The 17,804-nt window shown below is 41.8% G+C and overlaps 2 protein-coding genes across 4 annotated transcripts; both read left to right on the plus strand.

Annotated features, from left to right (window-relative positions):
- The first annotated feature begins 489 nt into the window (after positions 1–489).
- On the plus strand, positions 490–4,219 carry LOC115590345 (uncharacterized). The gene is made up of 3 exons (XM_030431694.1): positions 490–593; positions 706–921; positions 2,215–4,219. The coding sequence occupies exons 2-3, from the start codon at positions 717–719 to the stop codon at positions 2,628–2,630; spliced, it is 621 nt and encodes a 206-aa protein (XP_030287554.1). The 5' UTR covers positions 490–593; positions 706–716; the 3' UTR covers positions 2,631–4,219.
- Positions 4,220–4,326: 107 nt separating this feature from the next.
- tspan5a (tetraspanin 5a) lies at positions 4,327–17,452 on the plus strand. 3 transcript variants are annotated; one of them, XM_030431692.1, is made up of 11 exons: positions 4,327–4,717; positions 7,342–7,392; positions 8,057–8,203; positions 8,306–8,476; positions 9,443–9,568; positions 9,904–9,951; positions 10,402–10,518; positions 10,622–10,683; positions 12,206–12,319; positions 14,347–14,387; positions 14,507–17,452. In XM_030431692.1, the coding sequence occupies exons 1-9, from the start codon at positions 4,637–4,639 to the stop codon at positions 12,276–12,278; spliced, it is 876 nt and encodes a 291-aa protein (XP_030287552.1). In that variant the 5' UTR covers positions 4,327–4,636; the 3' UTR covers positions 12,279–12,319; positions 14,347–14,387; positions 14,507–17,452. The 3 variants fall into 3 exon arrangements, with proteins under 3 accessions (XP_030287552.1, XP_030287551.1, XP_030287553.1); XM_030431693.1 differs by lacking the exon at positions 12,206–12,319 and having other exon boundaries at positions 4,328–4,717; XM_030431691.1 differs by lacking the exons at positions 12,206–12,319; positions 14,347–14,387.
- Positions 17,453–17,804: the final 352 nt, after the last annotated feature.

Consider the following 17,804-nt stretch of genomic DNA (forward strand, 5'->3'; position numbering starts at 1 on the left):
TCTGGTTCTGTTTTCTCCATCTCTCTCCGCCTGCACCTCGTCCCCTTGTTAGTTAAGTTTATAATGAAGTCCAGTCATTATCTCAATATTTCTGTTAACCTGTTCCCGCTGTTGATTTTGAATAAAACTTCTGCCATTGATCCACCTGCCGGCTGTCTCCTGCATTTGGTCCACCATCTACACAGAGTTTGATTCATTATTTTCGAATATTATTATTTGCAACATTTCCAGTGTCAAATAATAGTTATTATACTTAATTTATTTGTCTTAAATGTCAAAGCATCTCAAATTATTTCAACTTCATTCTTGACATTTTTTTCTTTGTTTTTTTTTCTTCCTGAAAGCGGTTCAAGTCACAGTGGAGTCTTTCCAGTCAGTGCTTCAGCCCTGTGGCTGCTTGTTGAGAGCAGTGCTGGACTGTGGCTCATTACAGTCTATGGTGGAGTGTTTGTCAAAAGGAAGTAACATTCCTCAGCTTCAGAATTGGACTGCTTCACTAAGTTCTGACAGCCCCTGTGGTTCTTGCATACCCATTAGCACACAGACTGTTACAGCAGTCTGCCAGCTTCAGCAGCACCTTAATAGGAAAAGAGGTACAGATATTTCACTATATATTAGATATATTATATATCAGCATGGTGCGAGGAGTCTGTCTGGGATTTTTTGATGTGACGTTGGTCTTCCTCCTGCTGTGCTCCGTCACAGGCTTGCTGCAGATGGATCAGCGCAGAGATGCAGAGGATAACCAGGAGCACAACAAAGCCATTTTGGAAATGCTACATATAGATAAAGTGTCTGCAAGCCATCAGGCTAAGCCCCATCCCTACATGAAGAGGATCTATCAGCGTTTGGATGCACTGGAGGCTCAAGACCTTGGAGGCTCAGATGGAACGCTGGTGCAGAGTTATCGGAGTATTGTTGGTAAGGATTTGATTTGTTTTAAAGCAGGAATCATCTTCATTTTACCGCTGTCTTTCAATGATTGCACAATTTTAAATTGTTTTATCAAAACTTATCTAATCATGTCAAGTGAGGTTTGACAGTTCCCTTTTTGATTGCAATAAAACAATAAAAGAACTGGGTAATTACGCTCAACAGTGTTGCAGCGATTATCTGGCCAGATATGTAACATGCTTAAAATGTACCAAATATGGCAACAAACAGTGTCCAAATGTGATACTCAATACTGTATAGAAATGAACGTTAAATTAATAAGTGTAAAACAGTGCTTTAAAGCTGCATTTTTTGGCCTTGGGAGCAAATGTACTGTAAACACAACAGACATATTCCTATCATATACAGTCGATGTGGCTAACCTGTTAGCAAGCTAACTCACTGACTGACTTTTCTCACTGAAATGTGCTGTCTGCCGCTGCTGGGAGGAAAGACTGATGAGAGCAGTGAGAGTGAACCAAAACTGTAAAGTTGTAGGTCACACAACCAAAACAAAGCGCTAAAGCAGACTGAAAAGCTAGTGTTGAGGGAACTCCAGAGTTGGTGGAGCCTCTCTGTGGGTTCATTAACACAAACGACCTTTGTCATGCCACACATACTAATTGGAGAAATTGTTTTTTATAAAAAAACATTGATAAATGCAGCAGACATGGTACACACCTTGACTTGTCAGATCGCTAATTTAGTTTCCACCATTTTACAAGAATGTTTGTTCCTAATCTGTGCTGAAGCCTTCACAGCAACTTCCACAGTTCACTCCTTCAGAGTCAAATTTATAATTCATTTATACAGCACATTTTATATGACAGGCATGGACTTAATGTGCTTAAAGATACTAACAAAAGACATACATGACCATACATACATGACAAAAATCTACACAATACAAAACACATATAAGATAGGATAAATTATATAAAAAAAAATAGACAAAATGAGAGGGTAACACAATAAAAAGAAAAAAGATAGAAAGCTTTTATTATTATGACTCTTCATGCACATAACTGTCTTAACAGTATATTTCTTCGTTAAAGATCTTGATCACTCAAGTATTTCCAGTGTGAAGATTTTACACAATGTATGACCCAAACCAGAACTAGCTGTTATGTAAACGCATGAATCTAAACCTTGAAGTTAACAGTAACAGATGTGAAATGTCTGCTGATTCTCATTCCAAACAGAAACCTAAATGGAAGCCAACTAATTCATTTAATGAAAATGTCAAATTTATTGCATGTTTGAACATCAATCTGCACGTAGGTCCACACGACGCGCCTCCAGGATGGATCTGGTTCAATGTGAGCAGCCTTAACCCCTCCATGCTGGGTGCAGAGCTGGTGCTTTTCCGCAAAACCCTCCACCCCCGGCCCATCAGTGTGACGGTCACCCTGCACAGTGTCACAGCATCACAGGGAGCTCTGAAGGAAAGTCCTGCCCTAGAGGACAGGCTGTTGACCCTGGACCAGCGGCCCTTGTCTGGATATGATGTGTTTGATGTGTCAGCTGTTCTGGCTCTGAGGCCCCTGGAGGTGGTGGGCTTTCAGCTGCGTTACACAGACGAGAGTGGCAGCCTGGTCCTTCACGAGGCCCTGACACAGAGTCTGTACTGTCTGAACAGAGGCTCTCTGAGTGAACCCTTACTGGTGCTGTACCAAACAAAGCCTGTCCACACCTAACTCTGTCATTGGGACTATTATTCTGTTCAGATGTGTTGTATTAAAACATATTTGATCAATTCTGTTAATCCACTTCTCATATGGTGGATATAAGCAGAATGTTTCAGCACAAAAGTGGCAAAGGGGTTAGGACATAATGTTATAACAGAGTGACTGAAGTGTATAACATCGAGGCAGACAAAATTACTAAATTAAATCCCCATATATAATCTTCTTGAGTCCTTTCTTTAACATAGTTTTACTTTAGAGCTCTAGTTTCTTGTAAAGGTAGTTAGTCATTCTGTGCAATCTTGGAATGTGAGCAATCTTTTATCCTTTATCAGTATAGTTCAGTAAGCTTCCTTGGTCATGCTCATAGGAGGAGAACAGCGTCAAAATATTCAGACTGCTGCATAACCTCAAACGCAGATGGTCCAGCTGAATGCGTCGCTGATCGCCATCTTCTTTGCTCTGGTCCTTTGTAAAAGTCAAATTACCCGTCTTTATAGGACACACACATGTTTCAGTTTGCAACAACAACAAATGATAATGACGAAAAAAAAATACTAACTCTGTGATGCTCTTGTCTAGCGACTTATGTTTCACAGAGATGGTCATATTTTTATCCTCATTTTAAAGCTGCTGTAAATGTTGTTTTAGCTAACTTCCTGTCCAATTTTTGTTAGCAGTGCCCTCCCTCCTCTCTACCGGACAGGACTTTATGGAGTTCTCTGTCCTGATAAGATACATTTATTAATTTCTGTACTCTTTTTCTGCAGCAGCAAGAGGAGAGACATGGCTTAATTACCAAACATTCTAAAACAGTGACTACCGTTGGAATATTAAACTATTTAATACTTATTTTAGTAAAAATAAATAAATTACAGCAGTCTGAACTTTCTATTTATTGAAAATAAAGTCTTTGAATTCTTCTTTGAAGGCAGTGCAGTAAGTGTCAATCAAATAAAAAATATATTTATGATATGTATTGACAAGATAGATTATTATCATGTCAGACTTCAAAAGTTATGCACTGTTAGTTGATTGGAAGACAAACTATGTTGTGAATTAAATGGAACTATACAAACTCATTACATGTGGTGTATCGTAGGCAGCTGGACTAGTTTCAGTTTCTTGACAATGTTTCACCTCTCATCCAAGGGCCTTCTTCACTTCTAACTAACTGGAGGGGAGTTGCAGGCTTTTAAACTCTGTGTGGGAGTGTCCTTACTGAGTCGTTAATGACACCAGTGAGCTTTGACTTTCAGAGTTGTTAGGGCCACACACTTCTTAGGTATTATGGGCTGCTGATACTTAGTGTTAAATTTTAATTCTAAATTGAAATTAATTTCCCAGCAGAATTAGCTGACATAACCCTAACCCCACCTTTATTCTCCAAGGGAGGAAGCGAGGTGTTCACAGTCTGTACCACCCTGATGAATGCTAAAATATTAAAGTGATGAACTACTAAAACTACTTAGTATGCTATGTTTTGAACTTTTGATCTCAAAGTTATGTCTTATTACCAATAACTGGGTCACTGTGCTGCTAAACAAGATTTTCTAATTGCTTGTTACTGCCGCTCCTTCCAGCAGGCCTTCATCACCTCAGTCTGCAATCTGCATCTCACCGTTATCATCAGCATCAATACACAGGAAATGCCCCATCTTTCCTCTGATACGATTGGTCACGGCCTCAGTCTATTAAGTCATCTCCCAGCCAATCGCTGACGACCACCCGCAGCAACGGTCCCGCCCTCTGTAGGCGCTATTTTCCCGGCCGTCGGAGGAGAATTCGTATCTGCTGCTTTACTTCGTTGACATATTTCCAGTCGTCCGTGTGTGAAGGCGTCCTGAGCCGCTCTCAACATGCTCCTCATGTGGATGTGAAGCGGCGGCGGGGAACATTCGAGGCAGGAGGCGAAGTGAAATGCATCCCCGGAGCGCTGAACCTGTTCCCTCCCGCACACAAAGCCTGTGAAGCAGGCCGTGTTTCTTCCTCTCCCAGCGCGCTGATGATGCTCAAACATGTCGGGGAATCATTACAAAGGACAAGAAGTCAGCTGCTGCATCAAATACTTCATTTTCGGATTCAACATCCTGTTCTGGGTAAGAGGGTTTCGTTGTTTTGTTTTTTATTTTTATGCGGCCTCAACTCGGCCACAGCTCGGTTATTATCGCGTCCGCCCGGCCAATAGGGAGGAAGGCCGCAGTCATCATCACATCTTATCATGGTGCCGTTATCGGTCGGGCTCATGTTCACAGTCGAATCGATGCATTCGTTTGTGTGTGTGTGTGTGTGTGTGTGTGTGTGTGAGACATATATATATAGGTCCAGTCATGTCCGGATCGGAGCAGCTGCAGGTCGGCTAATCGGCTTTTTGTGTGTGAGAGAGAGCTGAGCCTCAGTGTCAGTGTGCAGGCTTATCATTCATATCACTCACATACACATACACACACTCACACGCACTGACACACACTCCACGGACAGCAGGACAATGTGATGCAGCAGTCACAGTTTTCATTAACACTCCTATATATTTAGGTTATACATTTAGACATGACGTCATTTTGTTTTTTGTTGTTTTTTTTTTTTTAAGTGATGTCATCCAACATCCAATGTAAGGTGCAGTGGTCCAGATATGTGTGTTGTGGGATTTCGGCCCACTTCAGGAGAACACTTGAAGAACACTCTAGAGACACCGCCAACTTAAGTTGAAGTGGTTTATACAGAACTTGCTAGGAGGGCCGGCATAACAGCACATCCGTCTGCGCAGAGTGAAAATCAGCCGTGATAATCCTGACAAGTCTTCCCAAATGTTCAGATCGTATCTACAGCTCAGGAAGCATCCCTCCCATGCATGGCTATCTGATTGACAACAAGGAAGGGAGGTTGACGCAGCGTTTCTCACCTCTGGCCAAGTGAGGAATCGGAGGAAAGTGGCCCCATCTTTTCAAGAGTTTGACACGAACAATCGGCTTTGCTTTAGCTTGGTCCGCCGGGCATCGGTCGCTTCCAGTCGCTAGGTTGCAGAGGCCATGAGATGTAAACACATAAATGAGACATCACTGTGCGCTTATCCAGACCTTAACATTTATAGAGGGTGTGTATGACATCCTGTCGTTTGAAGACAGAATGTCCTGGGAGAATCATATCTTTCTCCCACAATGTGTGGTTGTTTGCTGCTGTTGGCGGCGCGGAGGGTGTCATCTGTCAGTGACGGTTCCCACATCAAACTCAAGATCCAGGAGGAATTTAACTGTGATCATGGCAACAAAGGATTGTACAACAAATGCTCAATCTGCAGATTACTCTCTCAATTAATTGAGTAAGTATACGGTTATAAAACGTCATAAAAAGTCCATCACAATACTCTGAAGTTAGAGCTACTGTAATCCACTGCCATTTCAGCCAAAGGTCTACCATTTTCTTGTTATGAATGGTGACGTCAGCCTTTGAAATGTGACAAGGCGCTGGAAAGGAGGTCATGATTGATGAGCTTTGCCAATCCAACGTCCGTCAGAAGAATACAAATATTATTAATCGCAACAGGCTGGTCTGATGTGTTAGATACTGTTTGATAATAAGAGTTTTAAGCATTACTCCACCATATCCGTGCATTTGCTTCAAGTAGTCGGGGATCCATTTGCCAGCGGACACATTTCAATCAAAATACCAAGTAGTAGGGGTGTGCCAAAATATCGATACTACGATATATCGCGATATTTCGTCTTGAGGTACGTTATCGATACACTGGTGCCAAATATCGTATATATTTAAAAATGTAAGAAAAAAAAAATAATAATTTTTTTTTTTTTTGGCCCACCACCACCACCCCTCTTCGGGGGACAGCTTTATCTTTATTCAAACATAGGTATACAACCAAATAACATTTTAAAAAAATGGTTTAAGTAGCTCTGAAACCCACACATATAGATATTTAATGAGTTGTTGTAGTCAGTGTGTGTGTTAAGAAGAGACACTGTGCAATATACTCTTTGTTTACTTGGCTGTCATTCATGTGAAATTGATTGACAATGTTTTGTAATTCCTGTGAAATGGATGCAGTGCAGTCAATAAATTCTGAATTTCTCCAGTGACACAGATATCGTGATGTATCGTGGGTGAAATTCCTTGCAATATATCGATTATCGCAGAATCGCTGTATCGTGATATTATCGTTATCGTGGGCAAAATATCGTGATAGTATCGTAATGCGAGGTACCTGGTGATACCCAGCCCTACCAAGGAGTCATGGATGCTGGTCGTCTCTGTCGCACTTAAAAACGCAGCAGTTGCCGCTTTGTTTTTCTGACTCTGACACTCACACAAAACATGGAAGAGACATCTCCATATCTCGTATCAAAACAGGTTGGGGAAGTTTTTATATGCGTGATACGATTCTTTAAAACATTCCATCCTTTTACTGCTCGTCCCATGTTCAACAGGATGTGAGGACGCACCGTTGATGTTGAAAAGAATCCCTCCCTCTGTGACTGTGTTGTAACATAATACAAATATATTTGTATATATTTGTATATATTTGTATTATGTTACAACAAGGGAGGAGAAAAGGTCAGAGCAGAGCCAGGCTAACCACCCTGATGCCACACCGCAGGGTCATCAGTGGCCTCGGAGGACATTGTTGCATCTCTTATTTATTTTAGCAAACATGTCACTCTGTATCAGCACCTCCTCGCAGTGATTTGACGTGACTTTGTTCTATCTGCAGCTGCTTGGCATGGCCTTGGTTGGAATTGGACTGTGGGCATGGAGTGAGAAGGTGAGCACACTGAGTTATTATTATTGATAATGGACAGTGGAAATACTTCTTAACAGAATTCTTTTTTAATCAAAGATCAGTGTGATAGTAAAACGTCAGTTCTCCGCAGTTCTGCACAGCATTTTAGCCTCTTTTAGCTCGCTTTTTTTTTTTTTTTTTTTGTTTCATGTCCCGCAAACTCTGCTCTCATTAGCTTTTACACCAAGTAGTAGCATGCAACAAGAAAGTCCATATAAACCCACTGTACGCTAACAGCAGACAGGGAAATTTACCAACTGCCTTGTGAATATTGTGTATCATTTAGACCTGACTGTGGCACTCAGCAGTGCCTCCAATTTTTTTTCTCGGTGGCCGTGAACAATAAACACTTCCCCGGCAGCCCAAAAAGCATTTACCCCATAGAGCTGTGTTCTAAAAGAGAGGTCTGTTAAACTGGTGACAGAACACCGAGATTGTTCCAGATTAAATTTGGATCTATTGAGGTTTTTTGATTTCTAATGACTTTCTTTGAGTCAATAGTCAGTCATCGTATGATTTGCGGCTGCAGCAGCTGCATTTCCTCCCTGAACTCTGGCCTTTTTAATGTCACTGTGACTGTTTTGAACGAGACGCAGCTGCTTGTCTCAGACTGACTGTGTTGTTGTGCTCCGTCTCTCCCCTCCAGGGGGTCCTGTCCAACATCTCGTCTATCACAGACCTGGGGGGACTGGACCCGGTCTGGCTATTCATGGTGGTCGGGGGGGTCATGTTCATTCTGGGCTTTGCAGGATGCATCGGAGCACTCCGGGAAAACACGTTCCTGCTCAAGTTTGTATGTTCCAGACCTCCGCTTTACACAGTGCAGTGATGAAGAAGCATGGCAAACGAGCTACTTGTGAATCATTCTGTGTCTTCTTCTCTTGTCCTGCTGTAGTTCTCTGTGTTTCTGGGAATCATCTTTTTCTTGGAGCTCACGACAGGAGTCCTGGCATTTGTCTTTAAGGACTGGATTAAAGACCAACTCAACCTGTTCATCAACAATAACATCCGGGCGTATCGAGACGACATCGATCTACAGAACCTCATAGATTTCACGCAGGAATACGTAAGTGTTTAGCAACATGTTATTTAATAGCTGAGTATGCAAGACCTTGGTCATGATAGTCGACAAGATCTTATTCAGTCAATTCTGCCTACAGACTTTGTTCAGATCTTTCAACTGTACCTCATTGTCCAGGGTTACCCCTACATGTAATTGACTGTGGCGCACCGCCACGGCAAAATAAAAGCCGCCACACCTTCAAAATTCAGGCATAAATAAATCCAGTGTTAGAGAAAGGAAATATTTTACCGTTGTCTTCCACCGCAGTATTTGATGCTAACTAGCATGTTGGATATTTCGCTTGATAATTAGCTAGAGGATTAAAATGGTCACTTAGAGCAGAGTCCTGCACGGGTCACCGCATCCGGCCAGTTTTCCGACACAACTTAGATTCCGCACCCGAGCCGACCCGGTATGAATTAATACCGACGCCCGAAGGAAAATTGGACAGATGCAATTTTTAAAAGTGAAAGTAAGACAGCGTAGAGGGAATGAGTTCTGGGGGGGCGCAATCACGCATTAATGAGCTCATATGAAATATAAATGCTTATCATTTGTGTCGCTATTAATGACTGATGATAAGTGACGCCTTGAAAATGGCAATCGTAAAACTCAACCCGCCTCTCCAGGCGTCCGCATGTCCTGCATCTGTGTCCGAAACAGTACATTATCTCTGACTTAGATAACTCCTCTCTTGAAATAAAAAAAATAGCATTTCTTTACAATATTAGAGTTCCTGATGGCTGTGTGAGAGCATTATAACCAGAGAAAAAAAAAGAAATTCCCTAAGTAGCCTATGACATAAGTATAAATATTACAGTATGATGACCCAATCTGACCCCCCCCGCGCCACAGTCTCAGAAAATACTGGGGGAAACGCTGTTGTCTTATATGGAATTTGCAATCGGGCAAAGAAGACCATGACCAATGGAAGCCTTGAACCATGTTTTCCTCTCTGCATGTCTTTAGTGGGAGTGCTGCGGGGCGTTTGGAGCAGACGACTGGAACCTGAACATCTATTTTAACTGCACTGATGGGAATCCCAGTCGGGAAAAGTGTGGCGTTCCCTTCTCCTGCTGCACCAAGGACCCAGCGGTACGACTCCATCACGCGAGACGCTCGCTCTGACTCGCCTTTTTACATTACAGCCCCTCCGCATCGTCTCTGATTAATCAGATGTTCATGTGTAAATATAATGCTTGTGTCCTGAGAGGTATTTAAATGCAACACAACACAGCGTGCGGCTGAAGCAGTTGCCTCGGTGTTAAGTAAGTTGTCTTAGGGGAGACAACAATCCTCGGAATGTCTCCTGAGATTACGTATTAAAATCTTGACTGTGTAATTAATGAGACACATTTATGTTATTGTTGTTTTGTTACTGTTCCTACGAGCAGGACACACACTATAATGTTTCTTGTTTCTGTCTCCAGGAGGACGTAATAAACACTCAGTGCGGATACGACATCCGAGCTAAACCGGTGAGTAACGTGCATTTGCCCGACTCGCTCTTTAATTCATTTCATGTCTTCGTCCCAGTGCTCTGACACCTGCCCTCCTAGCTTTTTAATTAAGACTCCGCCGGATCCAGGTTTCTTAAGAAAATGTAACATTTTCATTTCTACTGATATATTTTAGGTCTTAATTTAGTTCTAGTCATTCCAGGTGGATTAAAACCGCTAATAGCCACAATTTATATTCAAGGAACAGTTCACCCAAAAAGTAAAAATCCAGTCATCATCCCCCTCCCTCCAGGCGGGTGTAAGCTGAAAGTCAGGTGGCGTTTCGTAGTCCACAAAAACATGTCTGGAGCTTCACAGTAAAACAGTGTTGCAGCATTCTCCAAAAACAACTGAAGTAGATGTCAAGACTGAAAATGAGTCCTGACAAAGTGCCAGATTGTTTTGTGATGATGATGGTGATGGTCACAGGACTCGGAGCAGAAGGACTACATCAACGTGAAAGGCTGCGTGCCGCAGTTCGAGAAGTGGCTACAGGACAACCTGACCTTGGTGGCCGGGATCTTTATCGGAGTTGCACTACTGCAGGTCAGCTGCGTGCACGTGTTCCCCGTCAGGATGATCATTTCTTATATCCTACTTTTGAAAAAATGTTAAGTTTCTCCGTTCAGTGCTTTTCTCTCCTCCACAGATTTTTGGGATTTGTTTGGCCCAAAACTTAGTGAGTGACATCGAAGCTGTGCAGGCGAGCTGGTGAGGAAACAATCTTCACTCTACCTTCAGTTCAGTTGTCTTGTGTATCCTCATACAGACGGAAGTGTCTTTCTACCTTTTGAAACACACTTCCCTTGATTTGCACCCATCTGTTTCCATTTCACAACATGAGGCATTTCTGCTCTCTGTCATAGTAAAAAAATGCTGGAAGTGCCTCTCAGGCCCATGGTGTAGATACATTATGCCAATATGAAAAAAAAAAAAAAAACAGTTCCGATTCAATTTATTTTATACATTAAAAAAGTAGATGTATTTAAAGATACACTAATTGGGTTTAATTAGAACACCTTTCACAATACGGAATGCTCTGGATTAGTGGTGGGCATCAACCTCAAATTTAGATCAGGGTAGAGTTTTTAGTTTTTTTTGCGGTGACATTATAATGGTATTACAAAAATAAAAGGGATTCTCGATGATGAATCTGCCTCGTTTAAATCTAAATGTAAGAGGAGTAGCGCGTGTTGAAGTTCCAAAAAGAGAAATGAGGTTCTTTAATCTGCTTCAAACAAAGCGTAACATCCACTCTATTTCTTTTGGCTGTCTCTTTAAACTAAATACTCCAACGTTGCTCCGGCGTTCTGAAGTAGGATGCTAGTCATTAACCCCGGGTCCTCTGGGTCTTCACTTCCTCTGATGATCGGAGGAGATGAAGACGTTAAGTGTTGGTTCTTGCTGTTTGTCATACTGATGTCGGCCTTAGTGAGGGAAACAGGCGCTTCAAAATCCACGTGGTGTAAAGAACATGCCACCGCTGGCAGTGATGTAGCAGGTATGCGGCCCACCCCTACTCCGGACAGTCTGGAGTATACAAGCACTTTGGCATCGGTCACCCACCCTGAGAGGACATCACAGTGTTTTCTAAACCCTTAGATGCAAAAGTCATCAGAGCATAACACCAGTATCTTTCCTAAGCAGCACAGAACAAATGGTTTAATCATGTTTTGGCCCTAAAAGCAAGGCTTGATGACTGAACGTTTGTACAGGGTCTGGACAGTAATTAAAGATACGTTGGAGCTTTGTGCCTCAGTTCTATCCCTGTTCCTACCTATGTATCTGTCTGTGTAGAGTGCACTAGTTATCTTATTTGCTGTCCTGTTAGCACTAGATCTATATCTTGTCACTAGCGATTAACCGGTTTGAACAAGATAGATGTTTTTCGTCTGCTCAAGATAAATGAAAAATAATCTTTTGATTCAGCAGCTTCAAATTGAAGATGAAAACACTGAAAACTAAAATCAATTCAAGATAAACCGTCTCTGTAAAAGTGTCCTAAGACCTTGACGTGTTGTTGTTTTAAAACGACACCTGCAGAGATACAGCAAATGCCTCGCCCAAGCTATTTAGGACGACATATTGTCCACTTTTCATCAAACATGTGTGTGTGTTCATTAAAAAGATGTTTGAGTTGTGGCTGAGGGGAAGTGAAGGGATACTGAGCTTTACCATCATGATGCAGAAAACTCACCTCACGCCTCATTCTTCCTCCTCCATGCTTCGTCAGGGTGCCCCCACCCCTCTCCATGCGTCGACTCCCACCACACTCCAGCAAGAAAGCATCGGCTTACTACTCATGAGACACACACGCATACATCTGCTGTATGTGTGTTTGTAGCCGGTGGGTGTGATGGCTCCATTTGGTCATATGGTCTGTTGTCTTGTCATTGCTGTGAGTGGGTGGATGGATCTCTGTTGTGTGGTGTTGTGTTCTGTTTAAGGTCCAGATCTGTAAACCTGCAGCCGGTGTGTATTAATTCTACCCTCGCGGTGGTCTATGGATGCAAAGGGTGTGCCACTGGAGACTTTCATTTGTCAGCGTCAAATGATATCAGTGATAGGTTGATGTGATTTAAACGTCCAATCAAATGGGCACTGTGAATTCCCACTTCCAGGAATACACTGCCTCTTTAGCGGTGACCTCATGCTGCACAAAATTCAACCGACAAGTCATCTATCGAATCTGACCACCTGCCTCCATCGCTAACCGCCCTCACTGACCCGTTTCAACAGCAAACACAAGACACCAGCAGAGCAGTGATATCATTTTTTTTGGACTTATGCGAAGAGCAGTTATGACTTCATTCAGTTAGCATTTTAATTCTACATTCAGAAAATTAATGAAAAGCATTTGACCAGTTAATGAATGAAATTCTAAAGGTGATTTAATGATTGAATTTTAAAATTACTTTTAAAAGTACCTTTTGTTTTTATTCCTACATTCGCAGCTTTTTATGCATCACTGGTGCATTACTGTTGCATCTTTTAGTTTGTGTTTTAGCATCACTTTAATGAAAGACTTCTTCCCCCCCGATCCCCCAAAATATTAAATGAGCTTCAAACTACTGTTCAACAGCTGGATAATGATAGCTTTATTAGGGGCTCATTACTCCAGTGACGCATCCCAGACTCCACAGTAGAGATTCAGTGAAAATCAACACAGACCTCGCTTCCTCTCTGTTTTTGTTCCTGTGTTTTGGTAGTGTTAGCTAGCGAGTTAGCCGTAGGCTAGCAACTATTTGATAGCAAACATTTGTTTGAATCAAAGATTGTATAAAAGTCATGGTTATTGCAACAGGAACGTGATGAAATGATAAAATGTAGCTCTCCTGGTGCGTTCAGGTGCTGCTGTGTATGTTGCCCTTTAAGTTCATGTGAGCATAAGGAGAAGTGCGGACTGCTGCTGACACTACATCTCAGGAAACGTGGGGGAGGAGACTAATTTTGACATTAAACTCCACAGTAAGGTTTCCTCTGAGCCAAAATATCTGACAGTCTGCCGTGTCTGGTACATCAGATGAGCAGCAGAAATGAGAGCAGGCGTGTGTAGATCAGTTTAAATGAAGCCGTAAACAGCTCCTGAACACAGCAGTTTGACAGGCAGTTGCATTAAAGCCATTTTATATACAGTATTAGAGTTGAAGCTGAGTGTAATGTGTGAATTGCCTCCTGTGATGTCACACAGTTGCATTTTGGGTAACGTTTGTACCAGGTTTTGAAAAGGAAGGAGAATGTGTGGAATAAAATGGTGATATGTCATAAAAGTTTATAGGAATCACCATTTCTGGGCCCAAGAAATTTCCAGTAGACTAATAGCTTCATCCCTTAAAAGCTGGAGAAGAGACAGACCGACTCATTAAGGATTGATTCCACACAGGAGAGACTCTCAAGACCTCGTGGGTCAAACCAGCTTAGGAGGATGTCTGCTGTGTTGAGTTCACTTTAGACTGAAGTGGAGATCTGGACTGATGGAGCTCTCTGAAAGACAAGCGTGACTGCATGTTGATGGCCTTCCTACATGTTCCCACTGAGCTGTAGAGCCGGGGTGGTTTGCATTAACAAGCCGTGCAGTCTTGTGACTTAGACAACAATCCTCTCTTTCTTCCACTGTCTGTTACTGCAACTTTGTCCAACTGAAGACATTTTTTTTCTGTTCCCGTCTTTTCTCCGCTTCCACTTGTAATCCCTCTTCTCTTCTCTCTCCAGCCTTTAGCGTAGACCGCTGATCCTTTGCAGAAATCTTTGTTCCAACCAGCCCTTAACTTATCTCTCTGCTTTCTGTTGTGTCCCTGTGCTTTTATTTTGAAAGTGTGACAGCACACACAAAGCAGATGACTTACAGGCTTTCACTCTCGCTCTCTCTTCCAGTTTCTTTACCTAAGGCTGAAACAGCACTTCAGCTCTAACAGGTAATCTGTCCTTTTAATGACATTGAACTTTGCTGGACAAATTACACGCAGTGCTTTGAAGGATCTCATGAAAAATGGAGAGGAATGTTAATTAGATCTCGTCTCATTTGTTTTGTCAGTTCCAGGTCTTTGAATGCGTCTTCCGCGAGGGAGCGTTCAGAGGGCTTCGCCGATCACCTGCACCGTTGTGTTCACTGAACCAGCACCTTTTTATTAAGGCACTAATATGTGAAATGCTCTGTATATAACACTGTGTGTGACTACTGTAAAAAGATCATTGTGGAAGAGGATGGTTAAACATGCACTACATGCGGATCGTCACAGTACTCCAAGTTTTGATAGCTACGTGTAGAAAGTAGGAGTTTTGATACATCTTTTTGATATTAGATCAGTATTTTTCACCGTGGACATAACGCTCCATCGCTACACCCATCATGTAGGACTGTGAAATAGTCATGTACAAAAAACTGAGGATGTGCTTGTTTTAAAGTTCAGTGCTTGCTTTATGTACCTTTTTCACTGCTGGTGGTATGATGTCACGAAGGTAACAAAGTTACAGACGGTAGAATACGTGCACTGCTTCGGAACATTTTTTTTTCTCAAAATAACACTTCTGGGACTTCTGTGCGTTTACAGCAGATTCCAGGACCTCTTCAGCTGCATAGATCTCATTTAATCAATAACAGGAATTATTTTTGAGCTTTAAATTAGAGGAACAGTTTTCATTTTTGGGTGACCTGGTCCTTTAAATAGAGTTCTAGATGCAAAAGCAATGGATTTTAAAAGCTAACGGTCCCCCAGATAGCAACTCATCCAGCATTAAAGAGGAAAGTACTACACATGACTTCAGCTATCATAATGAGTTACTACTCAACAAATGGACTCCTGGGAGGGATCACAGCTAATGCAGATCTGGAGTACACCGACTCCTGTTACTGACGCGGACTAAACAGGACTGTGGAGCTCCAATGTGTGATACAGACCATGGTTGGCTGTGCCACTGAATCACACTGAAGTCTGGGTGTTGAACCTCATCACTGTTTTGGTACTGACTGAAGTGTGTCTTGTTGCATCGAGCACTAAAACCATGCACTAGTCGGATACTTTCAGTAGATATAGACTTGGTTCTTGCATGGCAGCTCAAGTTTAAAATGTGAACTATGGCTTCTTTTGGTAAAGGATAGGTTCACATGTCTTCAAATCTATCTCAATACAATACAGTAAAAATACTAGTACGTCCCCATGCTCAATCTGTTGCTGGTCCTCGTAACACTAGCTGTGAAATGATTCCTGTGCCATAAAATCTTCAGTCCTTGTTCTGTATAAAATTAGTTTTGGAGATCAAGCTAATGTAAGGCTTCAACAATCTGATCTTTCTGAGTTGGGGTTAGGGTTAGTGATATATATCAGTGAATATTGGTGTCTGAACAGAGTCTGGAATATACTAAAGTCAGCCAACCCAGCCACAGTTAGTTCACCCTGCTGCCATCTGACAACAGATACAGCAGTATCTGCTGCTGTACCACCAGACCACAGAGCAGCTTCATTCCTCAGACTGTGAGGCTCATCACTTCACCATGAAATGTATTTTGTATTTTTTGACTTAATTATTTATTAATAATTTTGTCTAGTTTTGTGGAGCTTTGTGTCTGTAGCCCAAAAAATAGTAGAGTTCTGTTATACAATCTTGTGTTGTATAATGACACATTCCTTCCAGAGATTCCAGTATCTGTGACCTGCAGTCAGGTGTAAGTTTACTGCTGGGGTTTTTGTCACAGCGACGAAAAACAATTCTTACCGTGGAAGATAAACGTGTGACACAGATTGTCATGTTAGCTTCAGTTATACCCTCCGATACGTTTTTATACAGAACAAGGACTAGGTTTTGAGCTGAAAACTGTGTCTCCTCACAGGCTGCCAAAACAAATGCATCTAGTTCCCAGATCAAGATCTTTACGACAGCAGGTAGTGGCGCTCGTACCGTTTTAGTCCACAGGGGTCGCCAGAATCATTAAAAATAAAAGTTCCATGTAGCTGCTTTAATGTACATGTGGCATGTGCGTAATAAGATGGGCTTGAGATATCTCAATTTACCCTTTAGTGAAAAACATGCTCTTTTAGAAAATAAGCATGCCTATGTTTCGGCACAAAAACTCAATACTCAAGTATCAAATCAGCGCTATCACAGGAAGGATAGGTCTGATGTCCCGTCATATTGTACCCCACATGAAGAAGTCATCGTCAGTCCTGAGAATGTTGAAAGCTCTCCCCAATTCTTCAGATCTTAATGAACAATTTGTTTTAGGGGCAGAAACGACCTTCAGGTAGAGGAGGTTGTATATTACTTGCTGGTTTTCACAAACATGAGCCAAGAAGCAAGTCGTTTTCCCTGTGGATACTGTGAGAAGGCACATGTAAACCATGATTGTCTGTTCTACTACTTGTACTTCAATGCAGATCTGGTCAGTATACACAATGTCGAATCCACAGAATCTTTAAATCCTGCCCCGAGATGAAATCTGGAATTCCAAAATAGTGTTTAAGATGTTCACTTTTTTATCAGTATTTTTTTTGATGGTTGAAGGTGCTTATCTGCTGAAAGCATGCGTCACTTATTTTGTTTGTATTGAAAGTATTTTATCGGTACAGTCTAGACAGACTGATGCTGTGAGATGCGTTCTCAAAGGTTTAAGGCTACTGAAAAAGGGATCACTGTTTTTGATACTAAATATTTATTGTACATTTAATTTGGTTCTCTAACTGCCCCTTGGTGTTGGACAGCTAACATTCAGCACTACTAAACCTGATCGCTCTACAGACAGAGCTGATGCGTCAGGTGTAGGAGGCTGTCAAATGCTCTAATGAGCTGTTCTATGGTCCTGCTGTATAGACGTGTCACTCATCACCACCTTTACCACTTCCAAGGATTGTGTAGATGGTCACATTATATCCCACAAACATTGTTATGTAACTACCTCCTAATTTCTTCATTTCATGTCCTGTTCAAATTGGACTGATTTTAATATTGAGTCAAATTAATTAATAAAGGTTACAAAAAACATGGAGTGAAGTGGGGTTTTTTTTTATTATTTTGGTCCATATTTTTGGCACCAAGAGCTGCCTGATTTGTTTATGCATGGCACTTCCCACACATCGTCTGTCAGCGTTCCTGGACATCTTTGCCGTCTATCGCTGCTGATAGAAACCAGTATAACTCGTGTTTATTCCAGACAACTGGACTCAAGAAAACACTTGGAAACAGGACACGTTTCATGAAATGGACATAAATATGAGCAAATCTAAAAAACAGAGTTTATCATCAAACACAGATTACCACTCCAATGTTGGAAAAACTCTACGTTCAGTCTGTAAGTGCAACCTAAGCCATGTAATGTATGTACAGCAGGCATTGTGTTT

Source organism: Sparus aurata, chromosome 10 (genome assembly GCF_900880675.1).
Source record: "Sparus aurata chromosome 10, fSpaAur1.1, whole genome shotgun sequence".
In the NCBI taxonomy this organism is placed as follows: domain Eukaryota; kingdom Metazoa; phylum Chordata; class Actinopteri; order Spariformes; family Sparidae; genus Sparus; species Sparus aurata.